Genomic DNA, 16,243 nt, shown 5'->3' with positions numbered 1-16,243 from the left:
TATATCAAGTTCGCGTTTCCTAGAGAGCAATATCGTAGAGAAATTATCGGTACGTAGATTAGAAAATCTGTATGGATAGGTTTCTATGGAGCGCAGATACCCGTCGTTTCAATCCATGCACGCGGCTTTCCTTTTTCGCGCAAGTTTGCACGCAGAAGGAAGAGCTGAAGTAGAATAATGCAAGAAACGGAGACAATGCACATTCCGGGCGTATGTTTTGCCGACGGGACAAATTGCTATGTCCGTTAAACGATCGCTTTTTGCCGCAAGGACCTGCTTTTGCTACCTTTAAGATCGTTTTCACGAATCAGCTTCCTGACCAATTCTAATTACAATTAGTAGCCGTTCGACAAAAGCGCGTGAGTGAAACGATCGCATCGATCTCGTGTCCGATTCTTTGCTCCGAAGAAGAAAAGGAAAATAAAAAGAAGACACGATGGGGGCTTCTTTGCGAACATTTACACGTTTAATTAGACGGAATTGCTGTATTCTGCATCGGCCGACAAATTTAATCTCGAGCTTAACGACTCCACCTAATAAGAATCCGACCCATGCAAGCTCCCAGACCACAGAGATGCCCCTCGTCCACGTTTCACGCCATTAAAACACCTTCTCCGTTAAAAGAACCAAAAGGAAAGCAAAACGAGCTCCTGTAGGTACAAGCAGCGTCGCTTTGTCCCGGATATTGGCCAGCGGCTCTTACAAGCGTGCCCATAATGTAACTCGTTGCTCAGCCATCAAACGTAACACGCCGCTGCTAGACGGGCTACGATAACTCACACCTTTCTTCTCGCGAATCTGAAATATCGCGGCCGGTATTCGCGACATCGAAACGCATTCGCAGAATCTTTCAACTTGCTCCGAGGCAGAGCCACACGCGGCCTTGTTCGTTCGTTCGTTCGACGAATCTTCGCTTTTCTACCGCGTTGGGACGCGAATTCTGAGTTAGCCAGCCCCGTTGACCGTGTACGCGCGATGTATAAATAAGGCAGTGACTCATTGTCAGCCGCGAGGTGAGTCAACGACGAAACCAAAGCGAACCAAAGTCTTCCGTGCGTGCACCTCCGCTGTCTTGTCCGCTTCCTCCGGCAGCCACCGCGCGTAAATATCCGTCCGTGGCTCGTCGCTCTGTTATCCTGTCACGGGACAGAGCTCCTGGTTCCAAGGAGGACTCAGGTGAAAAATATGGCCGTGCAACGCAGGGACAAATTTAGCGGGGATATTTCATTCGTGCGGCAGCCTCTTAACTTCTTTGTGTTCTTATTTTCGGGGCTTTTTGTCTAGGGATGTTTTACTTATTTTATAACTCGGCTGGTTTGCGTGATCAGGCTAACTTTCTAGAATTTATACCGTTCAACTAGTGGACTGCTAACGAATAATTTTCATTCCTTACCTACTGTAATAATACATCTAAAAATAATTGCTATTTTATTTGAAGCAGAGAACGCGGGAAGACAATGTTTTTCCTTTAAAAGCCGACAACTCGCGGAAATAATGATCTTTGTTAATTCGTTAATGGATGGAAATAAGCCGAACGAGCCTTCCGGTATTAAAATCGAGCAGAGATTTCTTCGTCATTTTCACCGAGAACATCGAGTCTCCGTAATCCGCGCGATACTGCCGCGTTTCTTCGCTCGACTCCAAGCGCACCGGAGAGAATTACGCGTTAAATCGTGCGTTATCCTGCGGTATGACAAATCGGATTAAGATCCAACGCGTACGGTGGGCTCATTTGGAGCTGTAATTTGCCATGAAATCGCCGCGTTACGCCTTCCAGGGGGACTGCTCGTTGGATTAATATATCGAAGGGAGGGTGTCGTTTTTAGCCCACAGTCTCGTCCACTTACTAAACGGGAAAAATATTATCGTTTTGTTCTTTTACAAGTAGCCGGTCAAGGTTCATTTCGTTCGGCTTTGTACGCGGCAAAATGATTATAAGGTATAAGCGAAAGGAATTATTTTATCGCTGTTAGATAATTTCGTGGCTATAATCTGGACGATTTTTTAGTAGTGGAAATTTGTTGAAAAGGAGACTAATACTTCGATGTATCATGTTGTTATCGGAGAAAGCAATTTCGTGAATATATATATCCTTTTTATTATTTAATTTGTACTTTACAATTTGTCCAGTTGGACATTTGGTAAATTTGATGAATACTTGAAAAGGACGAAACCATCTTTTATTTCATAGAGAACGAGGTAATCGGACGATTGTGGATTTACTGTACCAATCGCCAATTACTTTTTGTCAAGCGTGTTTTGTGCGAGACGTACGCGCAAAAGATAGACACGCTGGCTCTTATCCTTCAATTAGTAACGATAATTATTAACGCCATCGATAATACACATCGCGGAAAATGAAACAGGCAATACAGTTGCGAAAGGTTTCTTGGCGCGATGTAACGTGCGAGCAATATTTTCTTCGAATTGGCAAACGATTAATTAACATTCGGCAAATTCCGTTCGACAAAGATACGTACATCTTCTTAATCCAAAATTTCATTTCGTTTCGTTTTTGACACATTTAGTCCACACTGTACTCATATGCAATGCTCGAACATCGTGCAAAAATGAGGCTGCACAGATTCCCCGAAAAACATGGTCTGTTCTACGGAAGCCATTCCTGTATCGACTACTCGAAAATACGACCGATCTATCCTCGTTGGTTAGGTCTGGGCGCAGCCGACCCGAGATGACCTCATTCACGGTTCAAAAATAACTTACCGCCCGCCTGGTCGTTTTCTCATCGGCGATACGTCCAGTCAGTTAGCTTTTTTTTGAAAAATTTATTGACTATCAAAAAAAAAAAAAAGGAGAACGGAAGGAAAAGAAAGAGGAAAAAGGAGAGGAGCTGAAACAAAAAAGAACGAGGAAACGAGGGACGTTAGAAAGCGGCAACGTTAAACGAAACCATATTTTGCGCACAATATTGCTATTATTCCTGTGTTATATATTTAAATAATCGCAATATGGTTATTTTTCGTAGAACGACGATCAGCGTGTTTCTTCGTTAAAATATCAATTTTCTTATCGATTGAAAATTAATGCTGCAAGATACCAGTAATATGTTGCTTCCATTTTAATGGATCTCCGATTAACGAATTTTCCAAGAAGAAGAAAGAAGAAAAGAAAAGAAAAATATTAACGCGATTCTTTTTCAAGTCGTGGATTCTACGAGACAGGTAGCGATTTCAAGCGTTCGGTAGACAGTGTATATTTGCAAGCTCGATGAACTTTACAGTTAGCATTAGCGTGTTCCTTTTAGCCGGTTTACAGTGGAAACGCATTAAGAATTGCAGATAATATTGCAGCCGAGAAAATAGTGGCACATTGTTTTAGTTTGTAGAGGCGTGGAAGATACGGTGGCACCGGCACCGTAGCTGTATTTGTCAACTATCGGCCTCGGGAATTTCCAGCGTGCACACGTGCGTTACACGTTTCGTACAATAAAGGTCAAACGCTAAAAGAATTTACGGTAGGCCGGCCGGCCGGCCTGTCGTTGGCCTGCAACGAATCAGTCGCCTCGTAAACTTTGACGTAAGAAGACCTCGGCATTTATTGTACTTTACGCGCGAATCCTCGAATTTCGCTGAAAAACGATTGGCAATGATCTAATTTCCAATGATGCGACACGAATGCTTCGAACGATGTAGGTCAACGATAAGAATAATTATCGAACGGGGAGAACAAAAAATTAAGAGAAATTTCAATGAAAGGTAACGATTCGTTAAAAGAGAGAGAAAAGAAAGTTTGTAACCTATTTATCGATAGAAAAATCGCCAGCTTCCCGCTTTCGAAAGAGTAATCTCGAACTTACTGCAGGAAGTGGACGTGGCTCACGATAATGAGAGAAATAATAGAACTCCTGTTGGCTGTTAGGATATTTCACGTTCCTTTAGATAAGTCCGTTTGACTGCTCCGATTGCTTTACGCTTGAAAAGATAAGTATTATCGTCTGGTGAGAGAAATACGATTGCAATGATTCGTGAGAGAGATATTTCCGAGTTCCTAAAGGAAAGAGAATTCAAGATTTTCAATCTATTTTGATGGAACGCCATGATTTATCGGTTCTTCCAAAAAAAACTGTTGTAAATTCAAAACGTCTGATAATACAAGTTTAGCTTCCCTTTATCTTCTACTATTTTTATCTTTCGTCTTTCGTTGTTCCAAGAAACGTGGGATATTTTCATGGAGTTTTTCCGTGTTGCAGGAGGACGTACAGGTAAACAGACTCGATGGTAGAACAATTTTCTGAGTGAAAATAATCGCGACAAGACAATAGAACGAACTTTAGAAAAAAATCAAATTGTATAATATTTTATAATCGCGGAGTGTCTATCGTGTAGGTACGCTCTTTATCTTTTCTCGATATTCATTTATTCGCTCTTTCTCTTTTCAAACTTTCCGATTATCCCAATTATCGCATCATTCGTCGATTATTACGCAATCGTTCGAACTGAAAATCGACAAGCTGAACAACGTTGAAAAGAATAAAGGAAAGAAAAAGAAAGGGTGTATCGCTCTCGTGCGATAGGAGCGCGTTGAAAGGCCACGAAGTGGTCGACTGAAGACATTAAAGGAACCATGCCATCAGTGAAGCCTTAAGCTCTTTCTCTCTCGAGTGGTCCTTTTAATGAAGAGTGAACGCAGATACAGCGAAGGTGCAATCACTGGTGAAGAATGTTGAAGTAATTACTTCAAGAAAAACTCTACGTCTTTACTTTTGTATATCCGTGACCTGGAGGCCGCTGTTACGCAGAGAATAGAATTTAGTGAAACAAACAAAACAAAAATATATTCTAAATAAGGAGAGATCCATATTATTGCGCCCTTGAATATAAATTATGTTTCGGATTACAAGATCTAGAAAAAAAAGAACTATAAGTAGATTTCTATTGCTGTTTCTTGTAGCCTTTAACTAGAGCTACAAGATTAACTTTTTTGGTAATGTCCTTTGTAACACTATAAAAGTGTAACACTATAAAAAAGATCAGCATACATTATAATTATACCTTTATTTATTTCAATATATTTTTCTATTACTAATTCATCCACCCGTTCTTCTGTCAGTCAACCTCAACAAAGAATACAACCACCGTTGGAATTATCATTCTCTTCCTTTCTCCCGTTTCATCCTCTTTCCTTTTTCTTCTCTCCTTCTTTCTCCTTATAATTAGAGATGCGCGAGTTTTCGTTGTCCGAACATGCTGTTATTCCGTTACTTACGGTCGTGAAAACGCTCTGAAAACGTGTCATTATTCGAGTTTAAACTCTTCCGGGCTCCGCAACGACGAGTAAATTGCATTGCTGCATGCCGCTCGCGAAATTCACGTCTTTCCGCCTTCAAATTCGTGCAAGATAAGCGAACAAGGTTGAAATTACACAGTGGTGGATGATTAGCGTCGCGTGAGGCAACCGAGCAACACCGTGCATCCTTGAACGATGATTCGGTGACTGCGTTTAGAGCAAAGACATCGTTAGGCAAGGAAAATGTTGGTTTTCGTAAATTTTAATAATTTACGATATAATCTTTGGAAAGTTAGACGATTCTACGGCTTCCAGAATATCTGAAAGATTTGTAGCCTGAAAATTTTGAGTATCGTCGTCTCTACTGCATGATACAATTAAAAATAAAATTATCCTCATAGAAGTCCAAGGTTTTTAACCATTCAGTCTGTCTACAGAGGGTACTATAGAATAAATTAAACACGAAGAAGTTAATTTTGAAAGTATAATTTGTTTGAAAAAAGGAACGTATCGTGTCTCGAGAACGAGTTACAGTTGGCGCAAAGATCTGGATCTCGAAAAACTGTCCGTCCGCAACTTTTTCACTGCCTGTTGGTCATCGTAACATTGTAACACATACGTAATCCGGACAAAAGGAAGAGAGAACGTGTCGAAACGTTTCTCCTCATCTGCTTTTTCAGCGTGCACGCGTCGATCAGCTGTCGATTCCTTAATACGTATCTCGATCAAGATACATCCGAACCCGATTGTCAAACGTATAAGATCGATTTACTCGTAGAGGCTCGATCACGATCGGTCCGCGAGACCAGCTGTAACCCTGATAATCCCAGGCTTGCCTCTTAGTCTGCTCCTTCTTCGACTCTCCCTCCTTTTCTACCACTCGACGAGATGCATTCAAAGGGCTCACCGAGGACTGCCTTTATTCGGAACGCGTCCGATGACCAAACCCATTCTTGTGTTTCGACGCGGCTGTCCGCTTCTATTATACCTCTTGATTCCACCGTATTTTTTAACCGCCTCCTTTTCGTTTGTTCTAACAGCTGTTTCGTTGCTCGAGTCATTTCTTTTTTCCTCTGAAAGGAGTAAGCTTTCGAGGTAGTTTTCGAGAGGTAGGAAGTAGGAAGTGGTTGAGAGTCGCTCGTGAATTCGATTTTACTTGTCGCAGTTGGAAATTAATCGTGTTCCTAAATTTGTCATTTAGTTTGACAGTTGATAGAAATAGAAAACGATGGAAAATTCTTTGGAAACTTTGTGTCATTAGATTTTTTTCTTTTTATTTAGAAGAATTTTACAATCGGTTCTCATTAAGAATTATAAGTAAATTATTCTGGCTACTATAACGTGGTACTATAACGTGAATAACAAGTGTCTATCGTATGTTTGATTCTGAGTCATTAGATGGATTGAAAAACAGTGTTCTGGATTAACAACAGCAGTTACGCTCCAACGATCGAAACGCATTCTAATAAAATTCTCAAAAATCAGTTCAGCTACTTTCATTGCTCGCAACAGAACGAGAGGTAGGAAGCAATAGAAAAATGACTCATCTTTTACGTTGCAAACGCGCTTGTTACATAAGTGGATATTTTTGTATTTGAAAAGGGACGTACGCGCGATCTGAGCCGGTGATCCTTGGGCGATTGAGCTAAACTGGCGCAATGGATAAATTGCGGTACACATCGACGCAGGCTCTTCTTTTTTCACGTTCCTCGTTCCTGTCGGCTGTTCCCTGCCTCTCGATCGGCGAAAGAACACAACTGGTCGTTACGTTCAATTAAGTCACGACTCGGCGACACTTCGTTCTACCCTGGTACGCTTTTCTGCATCGAACCGTTCGATTCCGATGCCCGCGATCACGCGTCAAGCGTAGTCGTCGCTATTCTCAACGCAACACCAATAAATCGATTCCAGCGGGCGTACAGTCGATTACTTGTCCAGGATGTTAGAATCGGTTTGTCCACGGAAATTTGTCGATTCGCTCCGCGACGAAAGAAACGCGCTGTTCCCTGGTTTCCCGAGTTGTTCGCGGAAATATTTCTTTCGCAGTCTATCAGAGTATGAAACAAAAAACACGTCGCAAAACGAGCTACATACACGCCAGTCGGCATAAAAACGCGTATGTAGTTTCATCACGAACGAATGAAAAGGTCCTTGAAATTTGGAAAGCTCGTAAATAAGATTTTTGATCATCAGAAGATGTCTCCTGCGAGGTACAGCAAGTTCTACTTGAAACATTTCTTTGCATAACGAATAGTTTAGAAGATAACTGCGTGTGTCGCTTCAAATGGGTCACCGTGTATAAAACTTAGCACACGCAACTCCATACTAAGCGCAGATTAACATTCATTTCCACTTCCTAAACCGCTTGAATCGTCTTAAACCGTTCAGCCTTTCACTCTGGATGTCTCAATCTCTGATGATCTCCTTTAATCTTCAATGAACGCTGGATGATCGTCCGATTCAGAGAGCCTGCGATACGACGTAACATTGTAACGCGCCTTAATTGGCTCGCAATTAATAATGCAGTGTTGCGTGTACTGGTCGTGGCAACAACATACGATCCTCCTGCACGCGGAATCAGCATATACGGCTCGTTAGGGCTCGTTTACACACAGAGTTAGCCTTGGAAGCCGATTAAAATGTTACTGGACCGCGTCCGAGACGATACCACGCGTTTGTTCTCTCCCTTAAATCTGCGTGTAGACACGTTTAAACGCAGCGATGCCTCCTTTCAAGGTGTTTGATTTACGGCGAGCCGTTCGAATTGAACGCACGAGCTGGCTACGTGCACGAAGAGAATCTCAGCCTTGCGGTGAATGAGATCTTGCATGCGAGGGAATTAATTAATAACGCAGCACAGATTGATTTATCGTGGGATTTTCTTTCCTCTTTCTTTCTTTTTGCATTTATTTATTTGTCTCGTTTATTTCATTTTTCGGGCTCGGTCGCAGTGAAAGTGTTATTTTCTTAATATTCGTTTCGCATTGATGTTAATCGTCGAATGGATGCCGAAGAATGAACGATACAAAATAACGACGTTAAACTGAGCAAAGAATTTGTTTAACCAAATTTAAAGTATAGAATTATTACGTTAAAATGTCAGGTATGCGTGTTCGACATCTCTGCGTTAATTCCTTCCCGAAGACTATGGAAACGAAATCCTGCATCGGTTCCCTAAGTAATTGCATTTCTGATACATACGCGTCTTAACTGCATTATTTATAATTCCGTATCGCTGTGTGCCACCCTTCTCGCGAGAATGCAAATGGAATATAGAGAGACTTCAAAGACCGATACATTATCTGCGACTATTTACGACTATTACAAATCGTACCCAACTAAATCTGTCAAATCAGCGCAATCAAGAAACAAGAATTAGGAGTCAAAGATCACGCCGGGTAAATAACCGGGCGATATTTCGCGCGAAATTAGCACAGATCCTCGACGCGATCGAGCGGCAAAGGATGCCATAATATTTCACTGGAAATGCAAAAGATATAGAAATGATTAATGGAAGCATAACGATCGCGATGTGCTACATCACGACGAGGTACGATCGTTACGTTTAACCCTAACGAGATTGACGTGTCTTGGGTCATTAATCTCGGCATCGTCCTAAAATTTCCGTGAATTCTACGATTAATTTAATTTGCCAGCCGTCGTGGTTTTCTCTTAAGCGACAAGTCCCGTAACGAGGTGGCGCGTAACGAATTTCACGGGAACTCTCTTAGACGCGATCCCTGTTCGATGAAACGCGAAGCGTGTCGTTACGTTTTATTATTATGTACGTATATTTATACGCCGGTTATTAAGGCCATCAGCTGCTACAGTTAGTTCTCTGGTCAAGTACAGACGATTGACGTAACACGATGATGATCGTTGCGCGTGAACCGAGCCTTGTCCCAGGATTCGAGCGGACAACTGCGCGAAGTCAATTGTGCTGCCGAAAATACGAATTAGTCAACGCTTGTAACAGTCTGAGTCGTGCAGATCGGATGACACAATGCGGAGTAACGTTCCGAAGTGAAAACTCCAATTTGCTTGTACGTCCTTTTGAGAAATCTTGCCTAAATTTAACAGATTTAGAAAAAATGGTTTTCGTTGAGAAACGAACTAAGAGGAAGAAAATAATTTTGTTAATTAATTGTCATTAAGTGATCGAATGTAATATTAATATACAGAGAAACCTGTATATTGATTTAAATACGATTTTACTTCAAGACGATTGAAGTCAAGAATTTGGAATTGCTTGCGTAAAGGTCGATCCACGTGTGTTTACGTGGAATTTCAATCGGCACGGAAGTCCTTGCCTGTTGTATGTTGGAACAAAATGTGCTTAACGAGTGGACAGGCTGGTCGTTACGTCTAATTGCGATGGAACGGCCATTAACAATACGAGAGCGCGATGCGTGGCGAGAGGTGAACGACGTTAAACGTTCCTGTTTGATATGCTTGCAGGCGTGCGCCCCGAGGTACATCTGGTTCTCCGTGTCCCAACAGAAGTACGATCCGGAAGACAATCGATGGAACAAGGACTCGCCCGTTGGAAGTAGAAGGGAACCCGTTGGCACCTGCTGGGCCGTCAGCAACAACTTCAACGAGTCACAGGAATATTCACCCTGTCGCACCAGTGAGTTTATTTTTATACGTTCCACCTTTTTGCTATTGTGAATTTCAATATCTTGTTTGAAATAATATAAACATCGTGGGAAAAGATATTTATTATTAGAAAGCAGATTCTGTAATTATCTAGAGTCGTGCCCACCTCACGGATTTCAATGATCTTGAAATATGTTGCCAAGGTCATTACTCCGAAAAATCTCGAGATATTTGCAAAAATCTTTCGTTGAATTTAAATCTATAATTGGCAGTACATATATATGTATTTCTATGCTAGCGTTGCCGGTCGCCACTCGACGATGGGATATAAATTTAGCACAACTTATAACCCATTCATTTTTTCCTTTAATCCGTAGGTTTATTTATAAGGCTGTGTTATAGGAATGTGGTCGCCATTAGGCGACCGCCTATGCCAGAATTCACGCTGCAATGAATATTCATGAATATTCATGAGGTAAATTTAACAAAAGCTTTTTGCCAATATCTTGAATATAAAGCCGAACAGCGGTCACGTGTGTGAGAAAGAACTGTTCAGAATGACGACCTTGACTGTATATTTTAAAGTCACTGAAATCGATGAGGAGGCCACGCTTTTAAATAATCAGAGGTTCTACAGAACGTTTAGCGATTCTCGCTCTTTCCAAGAATAGTTTGATCCAAGAAACAGGTGTCTTGCTTTTAACGGTGGGCCAAACTAGAACCTCTCTGGCTTGTCTCGGTCTTTTCCAAAGTAAATTAGAAAAAGTCACAACTTATATGTGCGGGGAATCGTCGATTTTGATAAACGTAGTTAGACCGAAGTCAAGAAAACCTCGAGTCTCTGAATAGCGGGTGGTTGGTAAACATTTTCTCTTAAAAAGTTATTTTTGGCACTGAGACCCTTGTCGCAGCCAACGATACATATGTAAATGGATTACGTGCATTCACGATGCTATAAACAGTTGTAAACAGCGTCTGAAGAGCTCTCTCCTCTTTCCGTTTCGCGTGCTTGTTCGAGGGGTAGCACGAGCTTCGTTTTCTCAAGTGGTAAATCGTTTGTCCTTTGAGAAATCCCACGGGACGAACTTTCTCTCCGACAAAGACAAGGATACTCCGCGACATGTGGCCGTGTCCTCGAGGCATGGCGACCATAAATACGCCCGGTAACAGGATATTTCCTGTCGTCCATGCAGGTCTGCCATGGTGTTTTAATGACAAAAGACGTATCGATTTTCTCGGAGCCGGTGAATCGGCTGCTTGTTTTACGGTGATTCTAAAAGCACCGTTGATTTTTTCTTTCTCAATTCGTTTCGTCTTAATAGTCGAATCACTCGATTCTTTCCTGAATTTTTCTGAAATTATTTACTCTTCTGCATTTTTACGGTACGGTTCGATAAATGGCACGAAAAAAGCCTTCTTAACAGAGCTGGAACGTCTCTTAGTTTCTATTCTCTTTTTTTACACAAAGAAAGGTAGGTATAGGTTGTTGGTATAGGAGACTGTCACGAAACCAATAGATAAGCGGCAGATACGAACGAAGTGCTATTTTAAAATCTATCCGAATGCAAACAGGAGGTGAATGGTTAAGCGTCAAGTCTATCACGGAAAGTGCACTTTCTTCTGTTCTTCGCGATAACGTTCGTGCCATTGTTCGAAGATAAGCTACTTTGGAATGTCCTGCATTTTTCTGTTATCTACTGGTTATCACCGGTCCACCAGACTTTCAGCGCAGATTCTAAAAGTTACTTATGCATGGTACTGCCACGTTGTTGGGATATTTCGGAAGCCTTTCCGGTCGATCATCTTCCGCGGTTCCAAGACTCGAAAAGGGATCGACATAAAATTATTTCATAACGAAGAACACGACTCGGAGCGTGTAACTAACTCGCAATACAAAGCGCAATAAAACAGCATACAGTTCAAGGAATACTCTAAGAAACTTGGAATCGAATCGAACTTGGTTCGGTGTAGTGTGGAATTTCTTTCGCTCGAAACGTTTAATTTCCTTCTTCTAATTTTATTATATTCGTTTCACCGTGTGTTTCGAAATTGGAAAAATCGAAAAATGGGAAGAGAGGAATAACCAAGAGATTTATCTTGCTTCTCGTTTGGGAATGATCGTTGGCGTAAGAAAACGGTATACTTAGTTCGCCGTATCTGTTCTGGCGCGATAAGCAAGAAAAACAAGTAAAGAAGCGTTCAACGAGAAAAACGATTTTAAGACTTCCTCCTGTGCTCGGTGCACGTTCGCGTACCAAGGGCAGATTCTTTTCAGGGGCAGAAATATGCCGCGTGGGTTGTCCTAGCGTCACACTTTCCCGCAATTAAAGCGAAGCGTTCCTTCGCGAAGCAAATCTTGCACGCGCTCGCGTGTTTTACGCGCTGCGAACCGATGCGCTTCCTGTCACGCGTGTGCTCTACATTTTCTTGCTAAGCTTCTCGAGTCCAAGATGAACTTAGCAGAATCTGACGCGTTTAAGTGGCCTCTGACTCACTCGCGTCTGACATTTTTTTCGATCACCGATGATGCAGCGTTTCGCCGTAGAAGATCGATATCGCGTTTACGTCGACGTTACCTTCGCAAGACGAGCCATCTTCGGCGAAACTGATAAAAATGGTGGCAGTTCGTCAGAAATCGTCGATATCCTCGCGGAAGTGCGACGCATCGCAGACGTGTGAGCTCATCGTCGAGAAATTCCGCGGCGAGAGTCGGGCAATTAAACAATTTGTAGCGGCCAAACGGGCGAACGTTTGCTGTCGCTTTTCCCGAGAATCGTAAGGCGCGTTCTTAACGGCTAGATCGTTTATGAAGCGGTGCGCTGGTCGTTCTATCTGGATATTTGCTCATTGTTGCCTTTTCTGGACGCGAATCGCCATGTTCGCTTCTCGTCTGTCGACCGGCTACCATTTGTCGTTACCGCGTAGATATAATTCGCATTGGAACGTTTAGTTTCCCAGCTGTGCATTATACGAGCACATTTCATTAACATTCGCGTCCTTCGACGACATAAATCGCATCGTGGAACGGCTGATTTTCTATCAGGCGAGTTCTGTTCTTTGTCAATTTTCAATCGCTCGTAGGAGATGACGTTGGTGTTGCAAAACAGCACGTGAGATCATCGATGCGTCGTGAACCGACGAGAACAACCTTCGAGGAAATTGACTCATTTTTAGGTTTGAAGAAGGTGCCGTCATCGGGAAGGAAGTTTTAAAAACTTTTAGTAGAAATTGTCGTTTTGCGAAATTTCGCGGAACCAGTTTTGGTCGTTTCGATCGTACCATTCCTATTAATATCTTTCGTTCCGTCTTTCTGTTTCATTGTCTACTTCGTGGTTTAATACGCAAGACGTACATCCGCAAACATCTGCCACCACGTAATTTTTATTCCTGTAGATTTGCTCACGTGCACGTTTCCGTTTGTCGTAAAGAACTGCCGGTAACACCTATATCAGCATGCAAATACATATGCGTGTTTACACCGATATGCATAAACGTGCGAAGCACCTTAACTTATCGATCAATACTTCTTTATATTATTTATTATTTATTATTTTAGAACTTGTCAATTATTACGAAACATATATCGCGCTGCTCACGATCGTCAGAATCTTTAGACACAGTTTTTTTTGCCACAATTGTGTTCTTGCGTCGGAATAATCTGAAAAAAAGGTTCTCACGCATTTATCGACATGTTTCAATCGTCAAGTCAAATGTTTGCAAATTTTTCTTAATAAACATAAAAATTCTCTTGAAATGAACTCAAGGATGAAGATTCATTCAGGCGATGGAATGCTGTTTTTCGAATTCCATTGAAACCGATGTACTCTTTACATAAAATTCCTTCGATGTCTTCGTTTACTTCTATTTATTTAATCACAAACGCACGTCTATCGTGTCACGCGATACGTTTCACTACTTCCATCTCATTTTCAACCAGATTAAAGAAGGACAATATGCTTTTCAAATAAAGATTACACGATGTTTTACCTTCTATGGTAATGCAAATAGGAATGATCGGGCGGTTTCCCGTTGGTTCGTCAACGTGGCACGTTGAAAAATCGACCGGTCGACTAATGGCCTCGCGATGTGCTAAACGCGCTCCACAAGGAGAAGAAAAGGGTGTACGGTTAAGCGCTACTAAAAAGAGCTTTTAGAGCCAGGATGGAGGTCTTCCAAGAGAAGCGTAGACAAGGTTTATGATTCACACTCTATCTATTACCTTCGATGCGTTCAGCCAGTGATTACAGAGCAGAACGACTCCGATCCATCCTTCACGATGAAACGCCACAGTGAATGTTTCCATAGAAATCGGCCTGTTATTACGGCGTGTAGTTTCCAACGCTTCCCCTTAAACGTGCAGCGATTTTATCTAAGTTTGGTATCGAGTCGGAATCGTTGCTGCTTACGTCGACTAGGAAATAGAAACTCTTTTTTTTTTTTCGCTCGAATATTTTTCCTCGTTTTGGGCTACGTACTCGATGCTTAGTTTCGTCAGATCGCACGATGTCGATGTCGGTGTCATAGATAATTGGACGTCCTCGAGTCATTTGGATTCTTTTGTATTTTTCTCAAAATTAAGAATATTTTTGATAAGAGGAAAGGCTCGTTCCGATTGCGAAAATTGATGATATTAACTTGGAAACATTTAATTGCCGTAGGAATATTATTTAAGACTAGAGCTCGCTTGCTGCAAGAAGAAGTTTCTCGTATGCAACGGTAGCGAGACAATTATCAAAATAGTGGGAAGAAGCAATCACTTCGAGAGAACTAACCATCACGGTTAATAAAACAGTACGCACGTTTGTTAAGCGCGCGAGGCGAGAGAACATTCCCTCGTTGTTCGGTGGCGCGATATCGTCGCCACTTGGACAATAAAACGGCACATTCGAGAAACGCGAGCAGCGGCAGTAGCATCCAGTGAAAGTGGCGATGAATTGCCATTAGCAAGCCGCGTTCTAACGATGAAAGCCGCCCACTCGCTGAAGCGTGGTTCGAGGAGGAAGCTCGTATAGGAAAAACACCGAGAAGAAAAACAAAAGATGGAAAAACGGAAAATTGTAATTAGAAGGCGCCGTTGCCTCGGGCCGCTAGCTCAGCATCGTTCTAACAAGGCCAATTAACACTTGATCCTGCTTGAATTACGATCGTGTTGCCGATCTCTCTACCGGCTTCGCCATGGATATTCGTTTCTTGCCCGAGGATTTGTCAAAACGAATGGCCGTCGCTACTTTATTCGCGGCAACCAATAAAAATCACGGCCACTTTGTCCTGGCTTGACGAACTATTAACAACAAGAATGCTGGTGACAAGATCTTGAATTCTTCGCGTTGCAATAAGAACGATCCGACTCTTATTGCGATTTTATTGCGGCTCGCGCTCGCGTCCAACAGGCGCTTGGAATTGCTGTTCAGAGATAAACCTCTGCGGTGTTTCGTTTGTTTCACGCCGATTGTCTTCTTGCTTGCTTCTCCAGGATGGAAATGCAATTTCGTTTCTGCTTTTTTCTTCGGCTATTCTTTTCGGACAGTTTTGCGACGATTGATCCGTCAGGGGAAATGACGTTGTTTGTGGCCATCGTACGTTTTCATGGCGAGGTTTCGAACAGATCGAGGAAACAATGGAACACTCGATAGTTTAACCAAAAGGTGGAATGCGTTTGCTTTGATTTACGTCACTTTTCCTCTTATTTCTGATTAGATCAGAAGTGAACCGATTTAAAAAAGAGGGTAGCAAAAAAGGAGTAAATCTGATAATAAAGAAGCGTACTTTCCAAGCGATTGTAATTTATCTTAGCGTTGTACGACAATTGCTTTTGATGTTAAACCGATTCCACAAACTGACTCCCTCTAATTTCCAATATAGTTTAATAATTTCAACATGGCATTTAACGTTTTCAATTGTTCAGATTATTTACCACGACCATCGAGTTTCGTTTTCTTCTTATTAAAAAATATACGCTTGATAGGGGATACTTAATCGCCCGTCGACACACTCACACATTTACGCGGAATCAGAATCACAGTAGCTCCATTCATTCTGTGCAACTCGATTAAGCGTCACGTGTACGAACGTACGAACACTTTCACCGTACCGTTTTAATTTCATTCTTTAAAATTACGTATTAATACTTGCAGCGAAAATCATTATTTTCATCGAACGATCTTTAAATTTACTCGAATATGCGTCTCTTGCGTTATGCGTTACTTATTTATATTTAGGTAATTTCGTTTGCTACTTTCGATGTGTATTTCCACGTGACAAGCATGTCATTGTTTTCGAAGGTCCGTGCAGATCCTGCGTGTCGTTAGGCTTACGTTTCGTTTGCTTACTTGCGGTAACTTTCCTCGTATTTCCATAGCGCTCGTCGTGGACCCAAGTTCGAGTGCAAAGCACTCTG

The 16,243-nt window shown here is 41.9% G+C and overlaps 1 protein-coding gene across 3 annotated transcripts in view; it reads left to right on the top strand.

The window, feature by feature from the left end:
- The window catches only part of LOC122574329 (integrin alpha-PS2), a 75,198-nt gene that overhangs the window by 33,420 nt on the left and 25,535 nt on the right, over window positions 1-16,243 (top strand). For all 3 annotated transcript variants that reach the window (XM_043741813.1, XM_043741811.1, XM_043741814.1), the window contains one exon: window positions 9,706-9,877. In XM_043741813.1, coding sequence (XP_043597748.1) covers window positions 9,706-9,877 — 172 coding nt within the window. The remainder of the gene's footprint in view (window positions 1-9,705; window positions 9,878-16,243) is intronic.

Source organism: Bombus pyrosoma, linkage group LG13 (genome assembly GCF_014825855.1).
Source record: "Bombus pyrosoma isolate SC7728 linkage group LG13, ASM1482585v1, whole genome shotgun sequence".
NCBI classification, from domain to species: Eukaryota; Metazoa; Arthropoda; class Insecta; order Hymenoptera; family Apidae; genus Bombus; species Bombus pyrosoma.
The sequence above is the reverse complement of the archived record's forward strand: the minus strand, read 5'-3'. Positions and strand labels throughout refer to the sequence as shown.